We start from the raw sequence: 28,000 nt of genomic DNA, 5'->3' as shown, positions 1-28,000 counted from the left end.
AAATGTCAAAGTGACATGGAAGCACACCTGTAGCATTTCATACTACGTACATACTACGTACATAGAACCGTTCTTCTCGTAAAGGGGAAGGGCGGGTCGCACTCATGTTTCGGACAAAACGTGGATGGCAGTCAGAACGTGGACGCATTGCGTGAAGTTGAGAAACTTTTATCCAACCTCTGCATCTCTCTGTCTCCATACTACTACTGGTAGCACATCTGTTCCGAATCAGTAACATGCTAGCCTATGTTCGTGTAACAACAACCATTGTAACTACTCTACTACAAACAGTGAGAGGATTCACGAAGAGGGTAGTGCTGAACCCAGGTCGTTCTTGACAGCTCGCAGTGCTACAGAAAAACGCCAGAGCAGCGGGCAATTATCAGCTCAGCAAGTGCGACCCAGAAAACAACGTTGAATCAGTTCTCAATTGACAATTTAGCTTTTAGCCCTTTACAACGATTGTTAATTAGAGTGAACTCTATATTCTCAATCCTCGATGGACCACATGTGCTCTAGTGGGTTTTTATCCGTCTCAGAGGGTGCTGTGTAAGGGTTTCAAAAATGAAGTGTTGCTGCTGCCTTCAAAAATAGAAACGACATGTGTTCGCGGGACGTTGTTGGTCATTGCTCGAAAAATATTGTGGAACATTTGTAAATAAAAGGGTGTTCTATAGGTCCAAGTTCTCCAGGTCTTCTGACACTTCCTTTGCCTCCCCTTGCCAAGCCAGCAACAATTCGATATGACTGTGATTGTGGGGAGTGATCTGGGGGAAGCATCCCCATTTACGGGGAGCAATCACGATATCAAATCCTCGTCAAGTGGTTCCCGGACCCGGCTGAAGCGAGAACTGGGACTTCTTGATGGGTGCTCCATCATCATAGGCATCATAGTCGGGTCTGGTATCTTCGTGTCACCTAAGGGAGTGCTTCAAAATGTGGGCTCCGTCGGGATGTCGTTATTTGTATGGGTGGCCTCGGGTTTGCTCTCTCTCATAGGAGCGATTTGTTACGCTGAATTGGGTATGTCACGTCAAGGAAGGAGCCATGTAACAGGAGGATTGAATATGGCAATTGTCGAAGCTAGGCCCCTATGTGATGGCAATTGTTCAGCCTTCACAAAGTCAAAAACGACCCTACCACACGGAATAAAATAATGCGTTAAAAGAAAAAATTAATCGTTTATACAAGAAAATCCTGAGTTATCTTGCTTTTATGGAATTTATCAAAAATCTTTGGCATATGTTGTAAAAAGTCGGAAACATTAGCACTAGACCATCATGAATTTAAAAAAAGGTGTGCTTTTCACCCTGACATGACAGTATCTTTTCTGCCTATTGCCACTAATGCATCCGTCATCTGTCTTAAAGCTTTGACAAAAAGTAAAATGGGCCTTGCTTTGCCGCTGTCCCCTCGTCTAGTTTAAGACTTGGCCAGTTCCACATGAACCCTTAGGCGCGATGTGCACCGCAATTAGATCCACGTAGTTAACCATGGAGATATCGATGGAAGTTAAAAATTCACTTGTCCTAAACACATCACTGTATGCAAAACGAGCACCTAAATAATAACAAAGTAAATTGACCAATTGTCTTGACTAGGAAACTTAGGAGAATTGGTCTAGATTATATAGCTCTCTTGAAATTTGATTTTTTACATAAGCTTTTGACAAAAGCACCCCACCAAGACAGTGGACTTGCTCTTCCTTGTAAGAATTTAAATTTCCTATTCTATTCAAATACTATGAAAAGTGACTCAGAGATGCTCCGACCAAAAGTTGACGCATTTTAACGGGAAAACCGTCCAAAGTCCGCAACTAGACGCACCTTCGGTATGGTGTAATGAAGTGATCGAATTACATCATTTGATTTCCAAAAAGGTGCACTTCGGAATATTCAGATCAACTTCATTGATGCATTAAAAAAGCATGTTTTCTGCTGAGCAATACCGAAACAGATCCTATTTAACAAAGACTAGCTAGTTTTTCAATAGGAGTTGCTAAATGTTCATGATGCTTGAAGGATATGATAATGACTTTTGACAGGTTAGCCTTTTCATGCTAATAACTTTAAAGAGAAGAGCTACAGGGTTTGTTCGAACTTCTCTTGAAAAGAGAGGCCATTAAAAGGCAAATGACTTGAAGTGTTGACTATAATAGCTGTATGCTTGGATGCAGTTGTCTCCTCTCTTGCCATCTCACCTTTGTCATTGCGGTGGTCAAAAAGCCTTGTAAAGTTTTAACAGAAATACTCAAAATCCATCCATGTTGGTAGTTTTCTACCTTACAAAATCATGAGGAGCACTTTTGATGTTATTCATTGAAGTATTACTCAGATAAGACGATTATATCCCTAAAAGTAAACCTTCAATAAGGCTTTATAATCAATGTGTCAGTTGTTTTACCGTTGTTTTACGGGTGAGATGAGGAGAAGGGTAAGCTGATCAACAAAGAATCCAGCTCATGTCAACTTTTGTGAATCTAAACGTGAGTAAACTTCACAAAAGGAAAGTGACAGCTATTGATACACGGTTTAACTTTGTGTAACAGGTTTTCAAGGTATAATCTTGACACATAATGGTTAGAAGCCAAGGTTTGATTTGTCAAAATCTGCTGTCTCTCCATTAGTGATTGGAAACTTACTTATTATCCAGTTGTGAATAGATTTCAATTCTGCATCGATCGAAATTCTCAACCCAGATTGGTTGAGGCATAAGGCAAAGCGGTCAAGCGGTCAAGGGGATAAGCCATGAAACTATCTGCATAAGTTTCTAACAGTGGTGGTTAGTTTTCTTTCGCGTTCTTGAGAGTCAAGATTATACCCATGAAAATGGGTTTCCATAAAAGAAAAAGGTTATGAACCTGAATAGAAGTTTGCGTAGGTGTTCAGCGTTATTTATTGTTTTCACCGAGTCAAAACGCAAAAATTGTTATTTGACGTTGTATGGAAGTGTTTTTAGGCAAATACTTGGAGGATGCATTGTTCTGGCGCAAATACCAAAGGAAGAGAAAAAAAATACCTATAGACTGGGTACTTTAGAATATGTTAACTATTTCATAGCTTTCGACAATCGACAGCTTACATCTATAAAAATCTTTCAAAACTTCATCAAAACACAACGTGGGATTTTTTTAACATTACATTTTGAGCCTGATAAATATTAGTTGGGATGATTCTTTCCTTTTCTAATGATTTACTTAAACTTAGCTTACGATCGGAAATTCTATTTTTTAAAGCATGTTCTGGTCATGACACCTAACTTCAGCAATTCGCCGCGATACTTTGGTTGAAATACCATAGTTGAAATATATTGGTAAATGCAAATCTACTTTATTTGGTGTTTGATTTGTCAAAATCCCTAAGAAAAAGAAAGATCTAGAGTTCTGAGTTGAATTTCGTGCTCCCTGATGTTGAGAGTTCATTGCCGTCTATAAGAAGGACTTTTCAAAACATGCCGTATCTCCTTTTTGCTTTTTAAATGTATTTGCATTTCCCCAATGTTTTCTTAAATCATTAAATGAGTCTATCAATATCTTCAAACAATAAGTTTGTGTCTTGATTTTTTTCCTTTTCCTTAGTCATGGAGTCCGTCAAGACTGGAGTGGAAAGCTTTTGAAACCTCGCTAGAAGACGTTTGAGCATTATGTTGCATCCTAATTAACGCAATGTTCCTTGATTGGGGAGGAAGAGTTGATTAAGCACTCTCTGAGGTGAGGTAACGCATTGCTCAAACGTCTTCTAGCAAGGTTTTGTAGAGCTTTTTTCTCCAGGCCTGACTGCCTCAATCCCTTAGTGTCAATTGTGATCCAGCTACCTGGCACACTGAAAGTACCATTTGAGCCCTCCTTTTATCATTCAATAAATTGGATCCATTCTTTTAACAAGGGATATTGGGTCATTTTGCCTTTCTACGTATTTAGCACCAACACAAGGTCAAGGTATTGACTTTCTTCATTTTTTGTTGTAAACATAGTTCTTACGTCACACATTCTGAGGAACTTTCTTGTCAGGTTTGCTTTCCTAGTTGAAGTGTTAATTTTTTTAACTCCACAAAATATCCTAATTACCAAGTTTAGTACGCAACAATGAAAACAGGTCATTATTGCACAAAGACCGAAGAACTTTTAGGTAGAAACAAAGCCAGGTTAATAAAAAACTATATGCTTGAGAAAATGCATAGAGAGAAATAATCCAGAAAAGAACAAGTGAATTGCCATTTGTAAGAACGCACATAGCAAACATATGTAATATCTAATGACAGTCATAAGTTTGGGTCAGAAAAATAGCTTGCTTTTTTGGTAAAATAGTTGTTTTTAGATTATAGAAAACAGACAAAGTAAGTTCCGACAACGAAAAAATAAGTTCTAAAAAGTTGAAAAGTGTTTTATTTGTTTGGTTATTCAAGGTGTTTTCAAGGTACGAATTGCTTACTTTTTTTGTTTTTTACGATCTTCGTTGTTTTTGGACTGAGAAACATACGTCAACGAAAAATAAATTTCCATATAGACACACATTTATGACTTCTAAGTGAAAATATTATTTTGAAGCATTCTTGAAAGCATGGTCCAGAACAAAGTAGCTGAGTGGTCTCTTAAATTGATATTATCATTGTGTGAGAATCTAAAGCATCCAAAAACGTGCGGAAATTCACGTATAAAAATTAGAATACGCTCGCAGTTACCTTTCAATGGCAATCAGCATAATACAGGATGCATCAGAAAGAACAAGACTTTAGGACCTGAAAAGTTTGAAAGGGTCATATCTTTGTCCATAATGAACCGATTTAGTCGAAAATTCACTTGCAAGCTCTTGGGAAATTAGTCAACTTAAGCTTTAAATCAGCCCTGCTCTTGGCGTTCATTTATGTCTGCAGATGATGACGGAACACAGCAATTGTTGAGGCTGAATGGGGAGTTGAAGCCCCTTAGATGTGGGTGAGTGTGACCATCAAACCTGGTTTGGAGTAGCATTTTGTTTTGCAGGCTTTGGCTGTAATTCGCGGCGAAATTGAGTAACATAACACTGCCTGATAATAAGCAATGTTAGACTTTTGGTCCTTGATCAAAATGTTTTTTGCACGAGCTTAGAATAGGCCTTTGTTTTGTTAGTTGTAAGGACCAAGGTCCCGTCTTATTTGAATAGAAACACTCTGCCTTGGTTCTCCCCCACTTCTAGCTTATAATTTGGAATTCTACTTGACATCATATCCACGTAATTGGCCGCAGAGAGACGGAATTATTTCTCATAAATAAATCAACAATCATATTTAATAAGCTTTTTCATGCCAAAAAATGCACTCCAACTTATCCCATTGACCTTAAACACCTCAGATGCAGGCAGGTCCGCGCAGAGACGGACAGCAAAGGCTTCCTCATTTGGCATTTGCCGTGGTTAAAATCAGGTTTTGAAGTTTTATTTTCTTTATCATTTACTTTCTGTCTAACCGACATCTGTCCATTTATTTTCTGTTTTGTCTCGTTAACTCCTTTATTTCCGGATGTAGAACGAAAAGAGTTACCAGTGTTGTTCTTTCTGACGCACCGGGTACATGCCTTCTTTGGAAGAGACTTTTCACTCGTTCATATGAAATGTATTGTGCAGGAGGGAAAGAAATTAGGAGCCACTGTTTGTGCCTTCTGAAAATTCTTCCCCTGCCCGCAAACAATTGCTCATTTTTTTAACATTCGAGTCTCAAATTTTCATGAAAAGGGTCTGTTTAAAAAACTTACGCCACACCATGAATGATCCAATTTTAATCTAATGGAGACTGATAACCCTCTGCATTTTGGCCATCTGAAGACTAACTCCTATAATCCCAGATCTTCCTTCGCCCTCGGTCTGGTCTGCTGTTAAGGGGTTCGCCGTACTTGCATGAAGTACGCACTCCACTCACTAATGGTTCGAGGATGGACACCGAAAGGCTCGTTCACTCCCCTCAGCCTCTTACCGGTTTTCATCAGGCCCTTTGTTTTGGTTCTAACTTTCGAACATTAATTTGGCGATAAACGGTGGGAAGCTTACCAATCGCCATTCGAAAGTAGAAGTTATATCTACGTCGAGGACTAGCCCTCTAGTTACGAACTTACTTGCATTATGCCCCTATATGCTCAACAGTTCCTCTTAATGAAAGCTTGGGGATCAATGTCAAACAAATCATCGAGCGGGAACAAACATTGTCAGGCAAGGGATCCCTGAACTTCATTCCCTTTTTTTCTCCTAAATTTCCCCTAAAATATTGACCATTTTTTTAGGTTTTAAGTTATTTTACGATTAAAATTCGTGAAAGTGTTTTGCCCAAAAATGACTGAAACAGTTGAAAACTTAATTTAACATAAAAATTCATCTGTCCGTCCCCTAGTCATAAGGTTATCACAAAAAAACTGTACCTGTAATGCAAGCGGTTCTTGATTGCGGCTTCCCACCTAGATGCATGCATCCAGTCTCTGGAAAACCTAACTAGAACAATAGGACATCAAGTGAATCGATGTTTTTTTTGTCATCGTCGATTCATGTCTAAATATCTGTGCCTTTTCACATTGCAAAATAAACCACCTCTCTCTGACTGAAATATTAAGAAAGTGGTCATGTCTTTGATTACAACGATTCAAGCTTCTGATTGCTTCCATGAGTTTTGAAATAGGGCTCTTACTTCCTCCACCTGAAGTTTTCTGATAATCCGTAGTTAAATCATTGTCTTAACTAATCTATCTAACTTGAAACGAACAAACAGGGTTTTCAACGGCAACTTCCGGAACACAATTTTAAGTACTTGAATTGAAATTGCCTCGCCCACCAACAATCCATAATCCACAGTACAAACGTCGCATTCATTGTATCAATTTTGTATTGCCAATTATCTCGTCTTCCTCCAGGTACGATGATTCCCCAATCGGGAGGAGACTACGCGTACATTTACGAAGCGTTTGGCGATTACCCTGCGTTTTTGTATCAATTTGCCGCCTTACTTGTGATAATGCCCGCGGGGAGCGCTATCACCGCCCTTACATTTGCCAGTTACGTGCTCCAGCCCTTTTGGCCGGAATGTGACCCGCCTGTGGATGCTGTGCGTCTCATAGCCGCGATTCTATTGGGTATGAGATGAATATAGGCATCACCTTGCCTGTTGTGACTGTGGGCTGTCTCTGTTACCAATGAAAATATATTTTTCTAGCTGGGCTAACCGCGCTCAATTGCTACAACGTCAAATCCGTGACCAAAATTCAGGACGTGTTCTCAGCCATGAAGATTCTGGCCTTGCTCACTATTATATTAAGTGGCGTTGTGTGGTTAAGTTTAGGCCATTTGGAGAACTTGAAGACGCCCATGAAGGACACAGATTATTCACCTGGGCATGTGGCCTTAGCATTCTACTCGGGAATCTTCTGTTTTGCTGGTTGGAATTACTTGAACTTTGTCACGGAAGAAATGAAGGATCCCAATCGAGATCTTCCACGAGCCATTTACATCACCATCCCTTTCATAACGGTCATCTATCTGTTAGCTAACTTGGCCTATTTCGCTGTCTTATCCCCGCTGGAAATCCTCAGTTCCAATGCCGTGGCAGTGGTAAGTTCAGGAGACGGGACTTTGACCCTGAAGTTTGTACGTCAAATGAAGTGCTACTACCTACATATGTAACAAATATGTAACAAAAACTCGGCTTGAAGTTCATTTGCAGTAGATGGAATAATTTGTTTACCTTTTTGATTGACGGAAAAGGGATGAGGAGTGGGGGAGTGCGGTGCAGGTGTTACCACTTCGAGAATTCAAGAAATGTTGGTACGGTATCTTGGATTCAGAAATAAGATCGATGATTGAATCGCTCGTTTTACATGTTGAATCTGCTATTCTTCAAAATTTTCAGTTAACAGTGCTGATATGATTAGTCACAAAAAATTACAGTACTGTTTAAGAAACGTGAGCACCCTTGCCAAGGAGTATTCATCACCGCATTGGGAAATCCACCTCACGAGTGATCTTTTTCAATCATGCCCATTTAAGAAGTGTCATCTTTTTAGACTTTTGGTAATCGCCTCCTGGGATCCATGGCTTGGATCATGCCATTCTTTGTCGTCTTGTCCACATTCGGTGCGGTGAATGGAGGGATCTTTGCCGCATCCAGGGTGTTCTTTGTGGGTGCCCGTAATGGTCACATGCCCCCGGCCATGGCCCTCATCAGCATTCACACGTATACACCCATTCCTTGTCTCATCATTCTGGTAAGACTTCATTCACTCCCTGAGGTTCACAGTAACATTGGCAGACTGAACAGACCGGGTTCTCTAAGATGGTTTCTTTTGACTGTTTAGGGTTTCATATCAATCCTGATGCTGAGTAGTGATAATGTCTACATTCTGATCAACTACACCTCCTTCATGGAATCGCTTTTCGTTACGATATCCGTGGCTGGCCTGCTGTACTTGCGATGGAAGGAACCCAACCGAGAAAGGCCCATCAAAGTTCATTTGTTCTACCCCATCGTGTTCTTAGTCCTATGCGGCTTTCTGGTCTTGCTACCCGTTTATGTGTCGCCGATTTTAGTTGGAGTGGATATCATGATATTGATTCTGGGATCCTTGTTCTACCTGATCTTCATCAAATGGAAATCTAAGCCCAGATTCTTCGTTAAATTTTTCAGTAAGACACCTCATAAGATAAAACTTTCCAAATGATCTGAGAGCACAAAATACGCCTTGGCTTTTCATTACAGATTCATTCGATCTCATCATCCAACAACTATTCTTGGGCGTTTTGGAGGAGCATGAAGAGTGATGGAAATCATTCTTGCCATCATCAAATTGTTTTTCATTTGTTTTTTTAAAGAAAAACCAACCTATTTGTATCACACGCTTGACTATTTATTGGGAAGCGAGGGTCGCGTTGGATCGAATCTGTATGTTCGTCGGGGTTTCTTCACACCCGCTTCTTTGAATGTTTGTTCGTCCACTTGTCGACGATCTGCCACTTCAGATTGAACTTTGAAGTTGTCAAGTGCTAGAAAAAAGGCATTGTCAATTTTCATATCACCTCAAATGCACTTTTCCTCACTAAAAAAAAGTAGATATAAAATCTTCACGGCACTTACATTCCCTAACGTTGGCCACGAATCCTTTTTGGTTGGAGCTCGCCGTTGACGCTGGTTGAATCCGCTTTTCCGGGAACTTCAAACTTTTCTGGATGACGGGAATTCTCAGCACGCCGGCTTGCAGGATTGAAAACATGTTGGTGGTAGCCCAATAAAAAGTGATGGCCTAAAAGAAGGGAAATAGTATGTCATTGAACCAGTCTGGGAACTGAGATCAGATATTTAAAAAAAACCAATACCGCAGGCATGTTGACGCTTAGCGGCAAAATGAGGAAGGGAAATCCGCTCATAAAAAACTTTCCCCAATAGCCCATATTTCGATTTGACAATCCATCGGCGGCCACTTTCAATTGGAGGTATACCGAGGCGGCTGTGACCACGGGTAGGACGTAGTACGGATCAGGCACGGTGAGATCGGTAATCCACAATAACCCGCCCGTTTCCATGCTCTCCACGGGCAATGTCGTCATGTTTCGCAATCCCATGAACATGGAGATGAAAATGGGGGCCTGCAATGACATGTATTTAGAACACATTCATCGCTATCATTCGAGCACAAGACGTACCTGAAGGAACATGGGCGTGAGGCTCTTCCAGGGCTTGATTTCGTTTTTCCTCATGTACTTTTGTAAATCCATGGAGATGCGTTGAGTTTCGTACATGTCGCCTCGTTTGCGGGCCTCACCCAGTTCTGATTGCAAGGCCACCATGCCAGGCATTTTGTTGTTGAGGTCGATGGCCGCTCTACGGGCACTCACCACCATTGGAAATAGCAGAATACGTAACGAGACCGTAACTATGTAAAGAAGAGAGGAAATGCAGGGTTGGTCTTGAATCAGACAAAGGTTGTTAAGTTGATTTGCGTTTTAGTAAAAAAAGAGTCTTGAGCCTTTGGTAACCTTTTTATGGCTCAAAGGGATGGAACGTTCCGATCCGAGAGAAAGACTCAAACGCTATGACGAGGCAAACACATTTTTGTGCTTGGATATATTTCAAATTGTTTTAGTTGTCATAGTTTTTCAATTGGTGGGTGTATTGTGTACCAACCCAAATTTTGATCTTTGGCCATATTTAACTCAAAGGAAATTAATCCTTTCAGTCCAAGTCCAATGACATGAATCAAATCTGAATGCTATGATCCCATTTTTAGGTGGTTGAGGTGAAGGAGAAGCTACAAGGGAAGCGTAACAAAACCTACAATCGAAAGACATAGGTCGAGATGCCTTATGCCACCAATTCATAAATTTACATACTCGTAAACAAAGTTACCTACGTTCCACCCATGAATCTCATCATGCCTTAATCTAAGACAAGTTTACTTTCCAAGCTACAAAAACTACAATGTGGTTCTTTCTTTTCAGCCATAAGCAAACTATTGATGGACGTCTGATTGTCATTGGCTCGCCACTTACCCGCCACAATGGCCACCCACCAGGGCACATCCAAATTGACGTGAAAAAGTTCCAGCAAGTACTGAAATCGTCCAGGCGGCCACCAAGACGCCAGACCCAAGCTCTCCAATGAAGGCTCCACCCCCTCGGCTAGCGTACCGCCCTCAGCCAAGGGTGTGGGTCGTTCGGGAATAAAGTCCAGCACCAGTTCCGCTTGGCCATCCAAGCTAGTAGCCGTGGCCGAGCTGGTCGCGGCCTCACCCGCCGCCTCGCCCGCCTCCGGCGTGTGATTCACGGCCTCGATCACGGAGACCGAGTCCCGGACAATTGGGCAAGTGGAGAAATGTCGCCCAGCCATCGGGAGCCACGGTGTGGCCGTTAGTGGACCCCTCGTCCACATGGACGACTGGGCGGGACGCGAGCCTCGCTCTTGAGGGGCGATTTCCAGGAAGCGCCGCTCCGTCGGGATCACGCTCTGAAACAAGTCCGGTAGGGACCTGAGTGAGTGGATCTGGCTTTCGGGTTAGCCATGGCAGAGGAGACTCGGATAGTCTCAGAGTCCCGTGGGGCCAAAACATGGACAGATCCAACCACTCACCTGGGTTGAACATTGGGCCCGACAGAGGAGGAGACGGTGGAGGCGAGACTGAGCCAGTCCACCCATTCTGGACAAGGACATGATGAATCTTGGGTCCGATCAAAGGCTCGGTGTCATGTCGACTTTGGAGCGCTGCAAGTTGCGGATGGCCGATTTCACGTGTTTGTTGACATGCTGGTTGTTTTTTAGCTCGCTCAGTCGCTCTTCTTCTTGTGGGGTTTAACGCGTTTTCTTCAATTTTTCTAATGGCAGGTTGCGTGACTGCCAATGGGCACTGTGACTGGTCTAGTTGAAAGCCCTAGGGAGAGATGCGTCGCTCCCACCAAGCCACTTGAGGCATTGTTTGGGATACATTCTGGTGGTTCGGCAACCGGGAGCATTACTCAATTCCAACCAAAGTAGTCAAACAAGCCACCAACCCATTTGTTCCCTGAATATGGAACTTTGCGTTTAGAATCTTGTAACAAAATGTGTTCCAAGTCAATCCCCATTTGGTAGTGTAGCCTCACTGGAATAAAAAAAAAATGTCATACTGGCATTTATGTACTATGACTGCAGTCTAACCACAGTTCCCACACCTGCCACTTGAGGTCATTTGAAAGTTAATTATTTGTGTTCTTTATGACTTATGACTTCATTTCATGATGGCAGCTTTGTAATGTATGGGATGCTATGAGAGAGCATGTGTAATGCAGATTTCGGCAGGCATTGTCAGTCCTTTAGACTTGATTATGCCATTTGATACCTTTAACTTTAGGATGTGGCTTCAATGAAATCATTTGAAGATAAAGAGTGAAAGTGTAACTGCACTAAATAGGCATCCACCCCATGCAGGATATATAACTTAACATCGAAATCTTAGAGCAAAGAACCACTAATAACCAGAGCTTGAAGTAACGCATTACTTTTTGAGTAATGCTAATGGTAACACATTACTTTTTTTAAGAAATAACGGTAACTGAACGGTTTTTTTTGTCTTCCCGTTACAGTTACTTTCTTCTCTAATTAACGAGCATTTTTTTATATTCCCTCTCAAATGCAATGACTTACTTGCCACTGATGGGATCAAAAAAGATAATTGCATGAATGATTTGTTTTACCTCATATCTACTAAACGTTAAAAAATTTCATAAGCGCTTTTTCACAGTCTTAGGTCCTCTTCGTTCTGTGAAAGTAGCGGGTAATGGTTGTGGTAACACTTTACCTTTTCTAAAAAAGTATTGTTAACAATAAGGCGTTACTTTTTCCAACACTCCCTAAAAAGTACCAGTCATGGTAACGTGCGACTTCTTTTGGTAACGGTTCAAGCCCTGTTAATAACACATACTGAGATATTCATAGCTTATCACAGTGGTAAAAATACCCTTTAAAGTTTTGATGGAAATTCCCAAGCACATCTTGGCATTTTTCTCCGTCAGAAAATCATGGGGAACAATTTTGATTTTATTGCTTTATGAAATTCTAACCCACATAAAAACCTACATACCTAAAGACATTATAAAAACTAAATTTTTCAAAAACCTACCCAATGTAAGTTGGGAGCACATTTAGTTGGCTCTTGATTATGAACTATGATACCTCTACCTCTACCTACCTGTCTTTGTACTATTTGTAACTCACCTCTTACCTTTTTTCATGTGCATTGAACCAACTTTATTCATACTCATTGTGATATCACTTTCTAGTCAACTATTTTATTGCCTTTACCTTCTTGACATTTTTCTTGTTTTATCAACAAACCTTTGTATAATGTATATACATTAGATTTTATTTTATAGCTATTCTTACGCCATGACATGACCAAGAGTTGCAATAAAAGATTATTGTATTGTATTAATTCACCGCTTCTTGGTTACATGGAATTTCGTGGTCCAAATTTTATCGTTTTTAGCCCCAAAATGCCCCGGTTGTATGTTAATTCAATTTCCGAAAGAATTAATATCGATTTTCAATATCACAAATACAACAGATTATTTTTCCTCTTTTTACATAGTCTCATAATAGCTAAAAATGCTATATAATGTCACTTAAAACACACTAAAAGTGTAATCTTTGAAAATGTGATTTACAGTCATCATGTGTACACTTAAATTTGCATTCACTTGAACTCTGAGGCCAAAACATACAACAAACAATGTTTTAGATTCATAGATCTTGAAGACCTTGTTGAAACTGATTGAAAATAGCTTCTTTAAGGTTTCATTGATATTTGTGAAATTTTCAGTGACCACTCAACTAAATGTACCTTGGATGCTTTTAAAAATGAATTTTCAAAAATCTGCTTTTTGAGGGTTTTAGATATGGTTGCACAAGGTTTTAAGTATAGAGCAGTCTTTGTAAAACCCTACTAAATGAGCATGTTTGGTGCTAATCAGTGAACGCACTATCAAATAGCCCCTTCTACACGAAATATGTTTTATGTTCTGCACTTCAGAGGGCGCTTTGCCGTTCAGCCTCTACCAAATAGACGGCCGATTGGGTCAATTCCTTTTTGTTGCATTATGATGCTGTTGGGTTTGGTTTTGGCTAATTCTATCAAAATCTTATTTATAATTAGTGCCCCGAGTCACATAATGTCCAGAATAGAAAATGTGTTCAAGCCAAGGCAAGAGCAGTTTATTTAGCAATTTACCGTGGCTGGGCATGTTGTCTTCGATTTTACTCCATGGAATAACGTCAGTTGCCCATGAACGCGTTTACTTGACTAGCCCTATTCATGATCATAAGCTCGAAACCCCTTGGCTCAAATAAGGAAACCTCTAGTTAAAAAGAAATTGCCTTGAACTTTCTTGTTCCTTGTGCGGCTGGCCACGACAACTGACGAGAAAAGTTCGCCGTAGGTTGAAAAATATGCTGGGTTGTACGTGGTCCTACTTTCGCCTATCTGTCTTCATAACTTCGAGATTTGATCTATTTAGCTGGAACTGTGGGAAAATGGCCCAGATTGATAACAATATCATTATGACAGGTGAGGTTGAGATTATCACAATGCCTGAATGAATCCCATTCGCTCCCTTTTGAGCCACAGAGGGTGCTTTTTGTCAAATTTCCTGTCAAGTTGTAACGACGGATTGGCGAATGCACAAATAAGACAAAATAGCAATAGAACTGACGTCGACAAGGTTTTGAATGTCATATTTCAAACACTTACGAAATTCTGTAAAAAAGCCAGTCTTAAAAATTGATAAACGAGTTGAACTGCGAGCTCGTTTCCCCTTATGATTTGGGCTTGGACAAGGGCTAGGAGTGCTTTAGTTATACACATACAGTATTTCGCCCAAGAGTTGGTTGGTACAACCTGTTCAATCTTTGGAGAGTTTCCAATGTAGGTAATGCTCCCGTCGCCATGGAAATAAAAGCTAGAAACCAATCTTAGATCACTGATTATTAGTATATTTCTTCTATCCAAGCGCACGCCATGTTTCCCATTTTTGGGTCCTCCAGGGGCCCTGACCCATTAGGATTGTTTCCGTCGTCGAGCTGCTTGACTGGCTTTCACCCGCTTTTCAATGTCCGTGAAATCTTGAATCTGGCCTTTAAGGGGTTGGTGTGTCGAGCTCGAAAGACTTTCCTCTTTGGGCCTATTAAAGAAGAGAACGTAACACTCAAAAATCGGGCACAAAACAGACTATAGAAAACATTCAAACGCACTTTGCCCTGGGCAGGAAACTAGCCACAATCTCAGCTTCTTGCGGGGTGTACTCACGCCGTGCGGGAATGCCCAGTTGAGTTCGCACTGCGGGTAATTTAATGAGCATGGCTTGCCCAATGGTCAAGATATTGTTGGTTAACCAATACAAATTGAGAGCCTGGAAGAGAATTGAAGGACAATTGAAAAAAAATATTGAATAAGGCCTAGACCTCGACATCCTAATGGTAGCAGCCTTACGGCGGGGAAGAAGCACATGGCCGGTATACTCAAGACGGGTAAGGCCAGCATGACTTTGCGAACGGTCTGACCCATGGCGCCCGAATCAATCTCCGCATTACTATAAATGAAGAGGAATAAAGATCCGGCTGTCACCACGGGTAAAACCAGCAACGGATCAGCCACGGTGAGGTCCGTGAACCATAAGATTCCCTGACTTTGCATGCTCTCAACGGGTTGATTGGCCATGCCCCGGATACCGAAGAACATGGAGGTAAAGCACCCGCCCTGGATAAGCATAGGACCGAAAGGGCCTAAAGGACTGACTTTGTTGTCTTTTAGAATGCGTTGGTATTCCTGGGATGCGGCCTGACCTACCAGCCGCCAAAATGTGACAATTGAGTATGGTTATAAGGAAATGAATCTTTTCGATTGGTGATCTCACCAGCTTTTCGATCGCTGGCGTTCAAAATCTTGGCTTGCGCTTGTTTCACTTGTGGCATGACGTTGTGCATGGCAGCCATGCTTCGTTGGGCGTTGACCACGATGGGGAAGAGTAAGAAACGTAACAAGCACGTGGCTGTAAAAAATCCGGAGATCAATGTGAAAATATCAGTGAGATTAGAGCAGACATCATAGTCTCACAATTAGGATGCGACAGTTGGAAAAATGTCAGCCGGCCAAAATGAAGATATTTTTGTTTAACAAAACCTATAAAAACCATTTAAAACCAATTAAAATTTATCTAGATAGCACTGACATTTTGAATTGTTCTTACTATTGTTGAATCACATCTACTTAAATTTGTGCCATTGATGTTCCTCATGGTTTAGAGCTGCGAAGCTTGATTTCCCGACATTTAGAGGTTTTCATTGACATAGTCGTCGAGTCGCTAATCAGCGGCTCGTAACATACAATGAAACCGTGACATAATGAAGTAATGGAATGATATAACAAATATAAATATATCATTGCAATAAAAGAAGCCAAGCCAAGGGAAATCCGACCTAACCATGATCATGGTCCGTTTTCTATGGAACTTGTCCTATCCTTCTTTCCTAATCCCAATGAGAGAGAGCGAGACGGTAAAGCCGGGTTTAGAACCCTCACCTGTCACGATATTGACCCACCAAGGCAGCCCACTCTGAACGTGAATCAATTCCAGTCCAGACTGCACCCAGCCCGACGGGTAGGCGTGACCCAAGCCCAGGCTCTGAAAGGTGGGCTCGCCCAGCGCGTTCAAAATGGGCTCAGTCGGCACCGTCGCAGACAAGCCCGCCTCTAACCCGGCATCAGGGCGTATGGCACTGGCACTCAAAGCTCGGCGGGCTAAACTCGATCCCTGGGGCGACCCGCCTGGGCGCGATCGGACCGCACCATAATGCACCCGGAAGGGTCGAACGGCTCGCCACATAGTGCAGACCTACAACTAGCCGGTTATTCGGTGTGTGTGCTTGGGGGGAGAACTTGGCTCGAGGTTTTGTTTTGATTGGGTAGACAGGAATGAATAGTTCACAGTGTGACTACCGGGACGGCCTGGCTCTAATTGGAAAGGAAAAATTGGCTTGCTACATTCTTCACGCCTGTGACATATGCTTTGGCATGCTTTAATCTAGTTGAGAGTACGGACTCAAAGCTATAAGGTTATTGATGAGTTTGTTGTCAAATTGAGCACTTTGATGATCGAGTGATCACAGATCAAGATGCTTTACCGGCCATCAGATTTTTGGGTTTCTGGAAAGCGGCCAATTCAAAATCAATATCAAACCCAATGATTCAGTACACATGAACTGACTTAGAAGGGAATGGTAGAAAACAAAGGAATTTAAGCTATACCTAGTTATCTATGATGGGAACACACTCCCAAGTTTCAGTAATAAAACCATATTCATTAAAAAAACATCAAACCATGTGGAGGGTTAACCAAATTCAACAAATTTGCACAAGACGTATATGTGTAGCACTTAGTATTGTAGGCCCTATATTTCCACGAGGCTATCTAATAAATCATGTTCTTTCAGTCGGAATGTAATCTCTTCTGTTCAACGTATGGACTATGGGAATTGAACATTTTTTATTATTCTATTTCATATTTCATGCATTTTTCGGACTTGAAACTAGAGGTTGGTGATTAAAAAGTCTATGGAAAACACTTTTATCGCGGCATACTCCATGTATTTGAACTAATCTCTCTAAATTTGCTCCCTTTTAGAAATATGGCTAATTTGCCAGACTTCGGCACCCTACCCATGGAATCGGAATGGATCTCGGGCTAAAAGCTTTATCACTCAACCTTTCTCGTCAAGTAGTGTTGTTTTAAAAGTCTGGAGTTCAAATTTCAGGAGTCAAAAGACTTTGAAATTTCAAACGTCTAGAGCTCGTGACTCTTGAAATTGGTTCGGGGGGGGGAGGATGAGTGGGGCGCTATCCAATAAAGCGCAATGTCCTGTGTGTTTTTCCTCTTTTTCCCGCCACATTATCGCTTCGCATGCGGCTAAATGCGGGGTGAAGCCAACGGCGGGCGCTTGGTCCGCTCTCATGCGTTCCACTGCGCCCAAACGAGCGCGCTCCAACGCCTTACCTGATGCTCCCGCGGTGTCCGAGACGCAATCCGCCTCCCGATTGAACCCGCCCGCCCGTAAGTCTATCTCAGACCCTGGACTGGCCGTGTACCACCTCCTCCTCATTCATTAACATACTCATAGGAGGTGGGGCACGGGAAGGTAGTGCAAATTATTTGGTAAATAAATAAGCTTGGTAAAGCTTTTCTTGCACGAACTTGGCCGTCAACTCTTTTGATCATCGAGGACGTAGTCAAGGATTGACCCAATTCAAGGGAGATGGTTGTAACGCATTTGGATTAATGCGTGACCGAGTTGATCTCGGGTTCATTGGTTCGATCCCCGGTCTCAATCACCCACCCAAACCCTGCTTCTCTAGTGGAAAATTTGCCTCGATAAACGCAACTAGATTAGTTTGGATGCCTTATGGGTGTTTCATGACAAATATACGACATCATTGAATGATTTCTGATAAAAGAATATTGATTGTTAAGGGCTTGATCGATGGTAAAAAGTACAAATAATGAAGCTAGATGGAAATCAGGGGTTCATTGTGTGGGCTACTTTAGGCCCGATAAGTGGGGGGGATCCTGAGTGCAATTCGATTGATAAACATCATGAACTCCGTGGTAACTTGAAAAGCCAATACTTTGTGTTTTCTCCACGACCATTCGCGGAGACGTCCTCGATCACCTTTATGGTTGTCGAGCAGATTCCTTCAAGGAGAGCTTTACCAGAATGAAGTCCGCGGCAGCCAATATCTTGATCATTTTTAGATTGATACTGCCAAATGGAAGATCTTCATCCATTTCACTTTAACGAATTGAAGGCGATCATCCTTGATTTAGATCCCAATCAGTCCAAGAGACAATTTGCAGCTCACGATGTTCATTGTCGTTGCAGTCCCCGAAAAACCCGAGAAACCCCAGAGTCAAGCTGTGCCATTGGCCGAGGCCATGCGACCTCAGCTTTTATCGGAGTACGTGGGTCAGACGCAGGTGCTTGAGGACGGCCAACACCTTTGGCGCACTTTGATTGAACGCAATCAAATGCCGAGTGTGATATTGTGGGGTCCTCCGGGGTGTGGCAAGACCTCTCTGGCCCATGTGATTGCTCAGAAGTGTAAACAAGATCCCAAGCATCGATTCGTTAAGCTCTCAGCTTGCACGTCCAATGTGGCGGAGATCAAGGAGGTCGTGAAGGTGGCCAAGAACGACTGGCAAATGACCAAAAGAAAAACGGTGCTCTTCATTGACGAAGTCCATCGTTTCAATAAGCTTCAACAGGACGCATTTCTACCTCACGTCGAAAACGGGACCATCACGCTCATTGGAGCCACCACAGAAAACCCTTCGTTTAGCTTGAATTCGGCCTTGCTCAGTCGATGCAAGGTCATCCCCTTGGAGGCTCTCTCCACCGAGGCCGTTGTCCAGATATTGGAGCGAGCCAAAGACCAGTGTGCCTCTGAGTTTGAGGTAGGCCAAGATTGTCTGACCTATCTGGCCCAGATGTCGAATGGAGATGCCCGAACGGCCTTGAACTCGTTCCAAATGGCCCTAGATTCTAATGCCGAGTCCAAGATCATCAATCTTGACCATATAAAGGAGAGCTTGCGGCGATCCCACGTCCTGTACGATCGGAAGGGTGATGAGCATTTCCATTGCGCTTCAGCCCTTCAAAAGTCGATTCGTGGCTCTGATGCGAATGCGGCGTTATATTGGACCATGCGGATGCTTCAGGGAGGAGAGGATCCTCTCTTCATAGCTCGAAGGCTAGTTCGAATCTCATGCGAGGATGTGGGCCTAGCCGATCCCTCGGCCTTGGGTATGGCGGTATCCGCTATGCAAGGCTGCCAATTGATTGGCAAACCTGAATGCAATGTGATTTTAGCCCAATGTGCCGTGTACTTGGCCAGAGCGAAGAAATCGCATGAAGTGTTGAAGGCTATGGGCCAAGTGATCCAACAAATATCAAATTCAGAAGGCGAGGTCTTACCCGGGGTTCCCCTTCACTTGAGAAATGGTTCCAACAAATTGGCCAAAGACCTAGGATATGGGCTGGGTTATTCTCATGATCTGAACAAAGTCGGTCATATGTCATACATGCCCGAGGGCTTGGAGGATCTTAACTTCTTTTCCTAAATAAATTTTTGCCATTGATGACAAATCCTACAAACACTCGCAAACACGTTTATTTTTATTTTTTTTTAAATAACAAAAACGCGACATGAAAACGAACCCCGATTATCCCTTATTGATGATTGATTTTGGCCTCAGAGGCAACACGTTGATTCTCATAGATTGGAATGAGAGCATCGATCATGGTGTCGACGAGTTCTTGGATGCCGAATTTGTGTTCCCAGCCCCAATCCCCTCTGGCTTGAGAATCGTCAAAAACTTGCGGCCACGAATCGGCTGGAATACAAAGTACAAGGCGATTTGCTTGAAATCCGTTTCAGATGAGCCGTTTATTTCCGAGCACTTTTTTTTTTCGTTATCAAGGAATTAGACTTATGATCTGTGTCATTATCGCTTGATCCTTGCCTACCAGGTCTGAATATCTGACTGGGAGGGGGGGATGTACTCTTTCGCACGGATTACAATATTTGATTCCAGTAACTGTGTATTCCCGTATTCCCCAATTAAGCCGTGGATATCCGCGTTTTTACAAACGACCAATCAAAGACTAACGATCTCGGAGCAATGATGGAATTACGGGGGAAATGCTGGGAATCCCTTTTCGCTCTTCCTAAAGAGGGATATTTTATGTTTTATAAGCCTCACCGATCTTTTGACGTCCATCCACTTTGTACTCGATTTCCAAATGGGGCACGCGTTTCTTCACGGCGGCGAATAGCTCATTCGGGGTGAAACTCATGGCAGCCACGTTGTACGTCCGGATAGAGAGCTTCTCCTTGGGGGCCATCATGATTTCGGTCAGGGATCGGAGACAATCGTCAATATACATCATGGGCAATCTGGTATCAGGGTTGAGGTAACAGGTATGCTTGCCACTCGTGAGCGCATCATGGAAGATTTGAACGGCGTAATCTACGGAACAGACAATGGATGTGAGCAATTGTTCTCCTATGGATGCCAAAGGAAGCGATTCCAGGGTGAAGTGACGAGATCAGAGCGGCCTTTTTTTTTACAAATATTCCTAACAGAGTATACTTAGTTACCAGGAGGAAACACATTGGGTAAAACCCTTGGGCGTAATCCCATCAGAACGTACCAGTTGTGCCTCCGCCGGGATTGGAATCGTAGGAAATGATGCCGGGAAATCGCAGGGATCGGAAGTCCAAGCCGAATCGCTTCTGATAGTATTCTCCTAGAAGTTCTGCGTGCACTTTAGACACGCCGTAAATGGTCTTGGGTCGCTGGATGGTGAGATTAGGCGTCGGATTGCGGGGAGATTCCGGTCCAAAAGCACCAATCGTACTCGGCACGAACAGTTTCAAATGGTATTGCTTGGCCAATTCCATCACGTTATGCAGCCCTAAAGATTCAAAAGGGCTTGGTCGAAATTCAAGATCATCAATTCAAGATTCATTTTAGACCGACATTCTGTTGGATCGATCTTAATGCATAATGCGCCTTTGACGAACATCCTCGTACCTTCGATGTTAACGCGAATGGCCAACGGAACATTGTTCTCGCCCACGGCGCTTAAAAGTGCGCTAAAGTGGACCAACCAATCAATCCGATGGGACACGACGATCTCCTGGAGGTTCTTGAAATCCAAGATGTCCGCAAAGATAAATGGCCCTGGAAGATAAAAAAAAAGACAACTTGTTCAAATTGAACATCATATAGCAAGTTGGCAGAAAAGGACCTAGACCAGGAATGTTGAAGGATAACCATACTGTATCAATTACATTCTAAAAATAATTGAGAGGAACCTAAATGGAACCCGCTTAATCCTACTCCAGGGATGCTAAATTTTGCGAAATCTGTCGGAAAGGCGCGGGCCTTCAATTTTTCCCGCCAGTTTCTCAACTCATTTCCCGCTTCTTTTCAGTGCTGCCGAACCTCGGGAGCTCAAGAAGCCAACAAACATGATCAACCTAGATCAACCCCCCCCACGAGATCGATTTTTTACTTCACATCTCAGACTCATGAACCAATTCTCAAATGTGATGTCATACTTTTGAAATCAACCCATGAACTGTCATGGACTCGATCCAGAGCTATTTCCTGCTCTCGTGAACCTGACATCGTGTTTTTCTTGCCATTTGGCAGCCCTGTTTTTGTTGGGATTCAAAAGAAGCGGAAACTTGATGGAGTGACTCATTTTCTTAGCGTCGGAAATCTGATCCCTGATAAGTGCCAGCAACCGTCAGCCCACCCTCCGCCGGTTCCACCTCGATATCGTTGGACCCATGCCCTCTTTGAAAGGTAAACGCGGGCGTGGTGGTCAAGGCGATGGGGTTTCCCTGCGGTCATCCTTGTCGAGGGCCGCTCCTCTCTCACCAAGTCAAGGAGCTAAACGGACCAAATTCACGGCCGTATCGACGGGTCCTGGGTCGGATCCACGCTTTGCCACGCTCATTGACGTGCTCACGGCCGGTGGGTTGGTGTTGGTGGCCCCAGGTGGCCTGGCAGGTCACATCTTGAAGACCCACACTAATCAAGTCATCAAGACCGTGACTCAACTCTTTCAGGTAGGTTGAATTGAGGTTGAATTGAGCCGACCGGGGCTATGGATCATCGGGACTCTCTTTAGGTTCATTATCATGGGCTATATTTGAGCCAGAGCATTTACTCCGACTTGTTATTGGTGCTTTCTAACTTTCATTTCGCCTCACCTAACCCTGGTAGTTAGTTCTTTTCAAGATTGGACCTGAACTTGTTCATTTATGAAAAGTTGGTGGGATGTTCACTATAGAAAAGAAACAAATCGCACGTATTATACCTTTACAAGTGCTCTTTGTCATCTTATGTTTTGAAGGCATAATGTCTTTTGACATATACAGCGGTTTGGGGGGGGGTCCCTCTCTAATAATCGGGGAGTCGTTGATCATGGACATGAAATTTTTTTGACATGTGCTCACCACATGTTAGTCTGGCTTCAAATGTTTTAACTCATATCCAACGAAAGATGCAGCACACTATGATGCATTGCCAGGGGATCTTGATCTAATCAACATCAACAAGTCAAAGGATGATTTCGAAATCTGAATGAAGTATTTTCATAGTAAAGCACGATTGAATGAGACATTGTTGTGGAAGTCGACAGTTTGAACATCGTTTTGCATTTGATTATCGTTCCAGGCTGATTTGGCTTACCCGGAGAAAGTCAACGCGTTTAATTTAGAGGCCCAAGCCTATTTGGAAAATCCCGAGGCTCTGAATCAAGCCCTGATGCCGTGTCAAAGTGAAGTGATGGGAGTTAATCCTCAGGAGGATTCTCTCGTTCGAGTGTTGCTCAAGATAGAAGAGGTGCAGCCCACATTTCTACCCTGGCTTTTGGAACAATTGGCTCTAATCGCCCTGAATGAAGACGAAAACTCGGCTGGCTTGAGCTTAGTTCAAAGAGCTCAACAAATCAATGTGCCTCGATTGATTCTATCGCAAGTGTCCTGGCTGAATAAGATTGTCCATCCCGAATCCTTGGCCGATAAAATCACTGAAATTTTGGATGCTGTACCTACTAAGGCCCAATTTGACGTCATCTCAGCTTTACCCGAGATTATTGACGAAGCCTTTCATGGCAAAATAGCCATGTTTTTAAGAGACATGATGAAGCAAAAGACAGAGCTTTCCAGTACCATTTTGGAGGCTTTTACCAATTTGTCTTTGGATTCTGACATATTGGGTGAAATCCAATCGTCAATTTTGAAAACGTTGGGTTCAATTCGGTTCGAAGACCTTCCCGTGAATGTGAAATTCGTTCTCCAATCCATGGAACCGGGAGAGGAGAGTCACGTGATCAAGGACCTTCGGGAGACTTTAGATATCGTCCCGCCTCAGATTTTAACTCAAGCCACGCAAAGAAAGCTCAACAACGAGATCAAAGACGTGTCTAAAATGATTTTGGACCTCATTCGCAACGAATTTTATGGTCGCCGTAAACTCATTGATGCTTGGTTCCGAGCCATTGAAGGAGTGAAGACATCAGCAGAGCACAAAACATTGGATGTCATGGTCCTACTTATCATCCACAGCTTTCCAAACCGATGTAAACACGTGCAAAGCCTTTTTAAAAACAAGGTTCGAGCGAGCTTGTTCACGGAGGACTTGATATCAAAGACCTTAAACCATCATAAGACCAGCGTAAAAGAAATGTTTGAAGATATAATGGGCATAGCCGAAGCTCTATCCATGACTTTGGAGCCTTCCCTCAATCAGTGTGCCGTTATTATGTACAGAGAAATGTTTCTCAATCTTGACCGCTTCTGCAAGCAAGACCTTATTGGGGATCTTGTGAGCAAATTGAGTTCGGGTGGATCGCCCTCGTTACGAAGGACTTCCATTCGAACTCTTGCCCATCTTACCTTTGACTACACCGTTCAGCTTGTTCCATTCTCCATGTTCGTGGCCAGCATTTTGGATCACGTCGTTAGTTTGGACTTAGCTGACGTCCGACCTATCATGGATATCCTGTCGTTTTTGGCCTATTCCAAAGCCGAAGGCGAGTCTTCACTTCAAGACAATCTTCAGATTGTTATCAGTAAGCAAATTGCCTCCACCAATCTTAAGATCAGACGAATGGGTATCACCAGCGCCGTGATGACAGTCAAGAACATGTCCAATGATCCCATGGTAGAAGAATGTGGTGTTCAAGACCCCATGGGCTCTCAAATCACGACAACAAGCGCCAATTCTACAATGGTATCTATTTCCACTCTGCGTCAAGCTCGTGACATCTTGGATAACGTATGCAGTACCATGAAAAGTGCCCATGATATTGGCGGCCTTTTCATGGATGAGCTCTCTGTTGTTATGCAATCGAGAAAATTACACAAGAAACTGGAGAAATGGGTTGCCAACACCATGACCAATGACTTTGAGGATGAGTTTGTGGTTGACATTGCCAAGGAGGATCTTGGCGTTGAGAAGCAAGATTACATTCCGATCATGCCCATGTACAATTTGGAGGATCCTGAAGATCTGGCTATTGTGCTCAATATTGTTCCTCTTTTGATCCAAGCCTCAGAAGTCAACCAGGCCAAGTCTAAATCGACGGCCATTTCTCGCCTTATCCCGCACTTCCGGTTACTGATTAAGTGTACTAAAGCGTTGAAGGGAAATGATTTGAGTGACGTTGATGCTCTATTGTCATGTCCGGTGTTGTTGCCCTCTCCCAACGTCATTGAAAAATTTGAATCTTTGTCATTCATGGAACGCAATGTGACCTGCTCTGCTCTTTTCTATGGAGCCAATTGGATTCGAGAGGTGTTGAACGCTTTTGCCAACCATGAAGCCGAAGAACCCATCAAGCATCGCATCTTGAATCGATTGAAGACTTTAGTTAAACTTGAAGAGGACTTGAAAGCATGCTTGCGGTTCCATTCCTCCTTCATTCCGCCTACTGTTCTTCATATGGTGGAGGTGTCAGGATGGAAACCACCGACTAGCAATTCTGGAGGGCGTGGGAGAAAAATTGGAGCTGGTGCGAAAGGGAAGGGCATTGGAAAAGGCCGCAAAAGGAAAAGTGATGAAGACTCGTCCCAATCGCAATCTGTTCAAAACGAGTCGCAAAAAAATGTCACTCAAGTGCCTCAGAAAGAAGACTTAGGGGATGGCAGTACCGTGATTGAGCTGGATTACTATGCGCCTTTCTTCCGAGAATTCGACCTCGACGTTTTCGCCATTTTGTCCTTCGACACGGTAACTATCGAGTCGGAATTAGACTGGGATCAAGAGATTGTTGACCCCAAGCTCAGGCCATCTGATCTCATTCTTCTTTTGAAAGACCTTCATAGCAAGTTGAGTCATACCCTGGTATCTTCAAGAACGAAAAAGGGCTTCCCTGGTAAAACCAGCTGGAAAGAACTAACCTTCTCTAATCTAGATAACAAATCGCCCAAAGAAGTCGCTCAGTTCGCCATCAACCACTTGGATTTTCTCTTAGGCGACCTCGAAGCCATCGCAGAATACTTCAAACGTCTCATTGACATCAACGATGGAGTGCTCGATTGTGCGAATATGTTTCATGATGGAACTCCTATCATTTGCGAATGCTTCCAAATCTTATTCATCCTCCTCAAAGTGATATTCTCTTGGAATGGATTCTTGGGTCATGACCAACGTCCTCTTCTTCGAGAGGGTCTGCACATGATGGCTAGAAGGATCAATTCCAAAATCAAGCTATCGCATCCCACTAGTGAATTGGCGGCAGCCTCGATCAGTTATTTAGCCAAATTTAGTGATTGGATTCTGATCATTGGAATCGCCTCAGCCCAAACCAAACTCATGGATCATCTGCTGCAGTTTACCGACGAAGATTCTCCCAAAGCACTCCTAGCCGAGAGAGTTGAAAGTTATCTCAAACGAGAATGGAGATCACCCAAGGGACAATCTGAGAAGGGTTCCCTTTTCAACTCTCATGTTGAATCGCTTTTGAAGACTTACCTACGTTGCTCTGAAAACCCCGTCCAAGCCATGGGAGCCTACATTCCCGACGAATTCACCCGAGTGGCCGAAGGTAAAGGAAAGGATGCAGTGTCTGAGATGTATCCCACCCTGAGTAAGTCAACGTTTGGAATTCATCATCGAATTTTTCTCGAAACGCTCGCGGAACATGGGAAGTCGTTAATATATGGGGCGAGCAAAAATCACGAGGAGCATTTGGAAGTGTGGATGGTGGTAAGTGTGCAGCTCTTCGAATTGCTCAAGATCTTGAAGGTGCAGAGCAGCAACCGTGGTCTCTTGAGATTTGCCCTCAAGTACAGTCGGCTGCTTCTCGATCATTTTCTCAAGCATGGGATGCCAGTAGTAGATAGGATGTTCCGAAAAAGTCGGGAAGACTCGATTACGCTCTTGAAGAACATGCAGCAGAGCACTCGGTTGCTTCAACATGCCTGCTCACATTCCAAAATCTTCAAAGATGTGTCCTTGGCTAAGCACGTGCCGATGCTCAAGAAGACCTTGGAAACCTTCGTTTATCGAGTCAAGTCCATGTTGGCCTTGAATGACGCAGTGGACGCCTTTTGGCTGGGCACCTTGAAAACGCGGGACCTCAGTGGGAAAGAGATTTTGTCCCAAACCTCAGTAGAGAGCGAAGAGGAGGAGGTTGAACCCGGGGAAGAGGGAGATGAAGATGCCTTACCTGAAGAAGACCAATCGGATGTTGAGCTCGACGACGATGCATCCTCAGAAAAAGATCAAAACGACGAGGAAGATGCGGACGACGGGGACAAATATGTATAAGATTTGAACGCCCCATTGAAGACAAGGCCATGAAAATTATAATCACTGATATGAACAGAAGCTCCACTCACCGTTATTCAAAATGTCTCGATCAGGGCGAATGATATCCGAAAGGATCACATTATCAGTTCCAAAAGTAGTTCGTAATTGTCTCGCCAAACCCGTTCCAAGCTGGCCCAAGCCCCCTAAAATGTTAAAGGTTAGACTAATTCCACAAACGAGATGATTTTCTAGCAATTTTATAGTAAACTTACCCGTGATCAACACTCTTGGATGCTCATCCGATGAGTGAACACTTGATACCGTTTGGAACGAGGCTTTTTGGAATGTATAAGGTTGGGCAAATGCTCGTTGGGGTCCCGCAAGAGATCTAAGAAAAAGGGATCGCATGATGATTTTCGAGGTTGGACGAGTACGATCCTACTGAACCTTCCCCAAGATTTGAAGGTTAATGAAAGTTGCTTTTGAAATTTGCCGAGGTCAGCAGAAAAAGACGTATGTTCTCGCTTCAAGTACGTACGAAGTTGTAAGTCGACATTGGAAAAAGATATACCATCTGCATGGGCGTTGAGTGGCATCACAAGTGTTTCGTTCTTTCTGTTCAATAGAAAAACGGAGCCCGCTGCTCGTCACACGTGTGAAAGGAATATATACCTGAGCGCATTGTGGATAGCTAAACCTCCCGAGGTTGTTGTCAGGTCTCTCCTACATGGAACATGTGACCACCAGTCGAGTTCGCGTTGTTTCACCAATACATGGTGTTATTTGGACACAAGTGTGCTCATAGATAGAGATAAAACATAAAACATGCCTGTGATGTTGACTCTAAATCAGATTAGTCAAGTTAAAAACGACCGTTACCATTTGAGTTCTTAGCCAAGGTTAGCACCTAAAAAAAACAATCTCGCGCTCATATTGACCCATTGCTTGTCATAGCGGTTTTGAGAGTTCTGCCAGAAACTCCTGTTTTAGTCATCGTATGACAAGAAATACTTTTGTACATGGTCATCTTAAAGAGAAACGATACGTCCACTCCGCAAGCCTACTATTTCTAGTGCCTTGGACTGCTTGGGGTCTGAAACCCGTAAATCCCGGTTCCAGTCCATTTTGCTTTCATCCTGCAT

At 43.1% G+C, this 28,000-nt stretch overlaps 6 protein-coding genes across 6 annotated transcripts; 3 read left to right on the top strand and 3 right to left on the bottom strand.

Moving 5' to 3' along the window:
• Positions 1-178: 178 nt before the first annotated feature.
• LOC131885558 (large neutral amino acids transporter small subunit 2-like) lies at positions 179-8,846 on the top strand. Its single transcript, XM_059233632.1, has 6 exons — positions 179-1,023; positions 6,872-7,090; positions 7,171-7,565; positions 8,018-8,218; positions 8,309-8,636; positions 8,710-8,846. The coding sequence occupies exons 1-6, from the start codon at positions 744-746 to the stop codon at positions 8,769-8,771; spliced, it is 1,485 nt and encodes a 494-aa protein (XP_059089615.1). The 5' UTR covers positions 179-743; the 3' UTR covers positions 8,772-8,846.
• On the bottom strand, positions 8,687-11,268 carry LOC131885559 (mitochondrial inner membrane protein OXA1L-like). The gene is made up of 6 exons (XM_059233633.1): positions 11,074-11,268; positions 10,497-10,950; positions 9,651-9,880; positions 9,324-9,593; positions 9,085-9,250; positions 8,687-8,993 (listed from the first exon to the last, which is right to left on the bottom strand). Exons 1-6 carry the CDS (start codon positions 11,152-11,154, stop codon positions 8,854-8,856), a joined length of 1,341 nt encoding a protein of 446 aa, XP_059089616.1. The 5' UTR covers positions 11,155-11,268; the 3' UTR covers positions 8,687-8,853.
• Positions 11,269-14,445: 3,177 nt separating this feature from the next.
• LOC131885554 (mitochondrial inner membrane protein OXA1L-like) lies at positions 14,446-16,423 on the bottom strand. The gene is made up of 5 exons (XM_059233628.1): positions 16,052-16,423; positions 15,387-15,521; positions 14,963-15,315; positions 14,725-14,882; positions 14,446-14,654 (listed from the first exon to the last, which is right to left on the bottom strand). Exons 1-5 carry the CDS (start codon positions 16,353-16,355, stop codon positions 14,531-14,533), a joined length of 1,074 nt encoding a protein of 357 aa, XP_059089611.1. The 5' UTR covers positions 16,356-16,423; the 3' UTR covers positions 14,446-14,530.
• An 807-nt stretch (positions 16,424-17,230) lies between these two features.
• On the top strand, positions 17,231-19,739 carry LOC131885462 (ATPase WRNIP1-like). The gene is made up of 2 exons (XM_059233514.1): positions 17,231-17,579; positions 18,406-19,739. Exons 1-2 carry the CDS (start codon positions 17,354-17,356, stop codon positions 19,641-19,643), a joined length of 1,464 nt encoding a protein of 487 aa, XP_059089497.1. The 5' UTR covers positions 17,231-17,353; the 3' UTR covers positions 19,644-19,739.
• Positions 19,676-27,401, bottom strand: LOC131885463 (L-threonine 3-dehydrogenase, mitochondrial-like). The gene is made up of 6 exons (XM_059233515.1): positions 27,131-27,401; positions 26,948-27,061; positions 21,120-21,269; positions 20,737-21,000; positions 20,286-20,552; positions 19,676-19,916 (listed from the first exon to the last, which is right to left on the bottom strand). The coding sequence occupies exons 1-6, from the start codon at positions 27,264-27,266 to the stop codon at positions 19,753-19,755; spliced, it is 1,095 nt and encodes a 364-aa protein (XP_059089498.1). The 5' UTR covers positions 27,267-27,401; the 3' UTR covers positions 19,676-19,752.
• On the top strand, positions 21,779-26,936 carry LOC131885461 (Fanconi anemia group D2 protein homolog). Its single transcript, XM_059233513.1, has 2 exons — positions 21,779-22,165; positions 22,776-26,936. The coding sequence occupies exons 1-2, from the start codon at positions 21,884-21,886 to the stop codon at positions 26,874-26,876; spliced, it is 4,383 nt and encodes a 1,460-aa protein (XP_059089496.1). The 5' UTR covers positions 21,779-21,883; the 3' UTR covers positions 26,877-26,936.
• Positions 27,402-28,000: the final 599 nt, after the last annotated feature.

Source organism: Tigriopus californicus, chromosome 8, assembly GCF_007210705.1.
Source record: "Tigriopus californicus strain San Diego chromosome 8, Tcal_SD_v2.1, whole genome shotgun sequence".
In the NCBI taxonomy this organism is placed as follows: domain Eukaryota; kingdom Metazoa; phylum Arthropoda; class Copepoda; order Harpacticoida; family Harpacticidae; genus Tigriopus; species Tigriopus californicus.
This window is presented reverse-complemented; position numbering and strand designations above follow the sequence as displayed.

Coding starts and splice junctions, on each gene's coding strand:
- LOC131885463 (XM_059233515.1), bottom strand. CDS start 27,266: ATGCGATCCCTTTTTCTTAGATCTCTTGCGGGACCCCAACGAGCATTT. Junction 21,270..26,947: donor TCGAGACATTTTGAATAACG/GTGAGTGGAGCT, acceptor TTTATCTTCCAG/GGCCATTTATCTTTGCGGAC. Junction 21,001..21,119: donor CATTCGCGTTAACATCGAAG/GTACGAGGATGT, acceptor TTGAATCTTTAG/GGCTGCATAACGTGATGGAA.
- LOC131885461 (XM_059233513.1), top strand. CDS start 21,884: ATGCCCTCTTTGAAAGGTAAACGCGGGCGTGGTGGTCAAGGCGATGGG. Junction 22,166..22,775: donor CCGTGACTCAACTCTTTCAG/GTAGGTTGAATT, acceptor TTATCGTTCCAG/GCTGATTTGGCTTACCCGGA.
- LOC131885554 (XM_059233628.1), bottom strand. CDS start 16,355: ATGTGGCGAGCCGTTCGACCCTTCCGGGTGCATTATGGTGCGGTCCGA. Junction 15,316..15,386: donor CGCCAGCGATCGAAAAGCTG/GTGAGATCACCA, acceptor GGCGGCTGGTAG/GTCAGGCCGCATCCCAGGAA. Junction 14,655..14,724: donor AGTTTCCTGCCCAGGGCAAA/GTGCGTTTGAAT, acceptor CTTCTTTAATAG/GCCCAAAGAGGAAAGTCTTT.
- LOC131885559 (XM_059233633.1), bottom strand. CDS start 11,154: ATGTCCTTGTCCAGAATGGGTGGACTGGCTCAGTCTCGCCTCCACCGT. Junction 9,881..10,496: donor GTGGGTGGCCATTGTGGCGG/GTAAGTGGCGAG, acceptor TTCTTTACATAG/TTACGGTCTCGTTACGTATT. Junction 8,994..9,084: donor CGTGGCCAACGTTAGGGAAT/GTAAGTGCCGTG, acceptor CCTTTTTTCTAG/CACTTGACAACTTCAAAGTT.
- LOC131885462 (XM_059233514.1), top strand. CDS start 17,354: ATGAGTGGGGCGCTATCCAATAAAGCGCAATGTCCTGTGTGTTTTTCC. Junction 17,580..18,405: donor CCGATTGAACCCGCCCGCCC/GTAAGTCTATCT, acceptor TTGTCGTTGCAG/TCCCCGAAAAACCCGAGAAA.
- LOC131885558 (XM_059233632.1), top strand. CDS start 744: ATGACTGTGATTGTGGGGAGTGATCTGGGGGAAGCATCCCCATTTACG. Junction 7,091..7,170: donor CATAGCCGCGATTCTATTGG/GTATGAGATGAA, acceptor ATATTTTTCTAG/CTGGGCTAACCGCGCTCAAT. Junction 8,637..8,709: donor ATTCTTCGTTAAATTTTTCA/GTAAGACACCTC, acceptor TTTTCATTACAG/ATTCATTCGATCTCATCATC.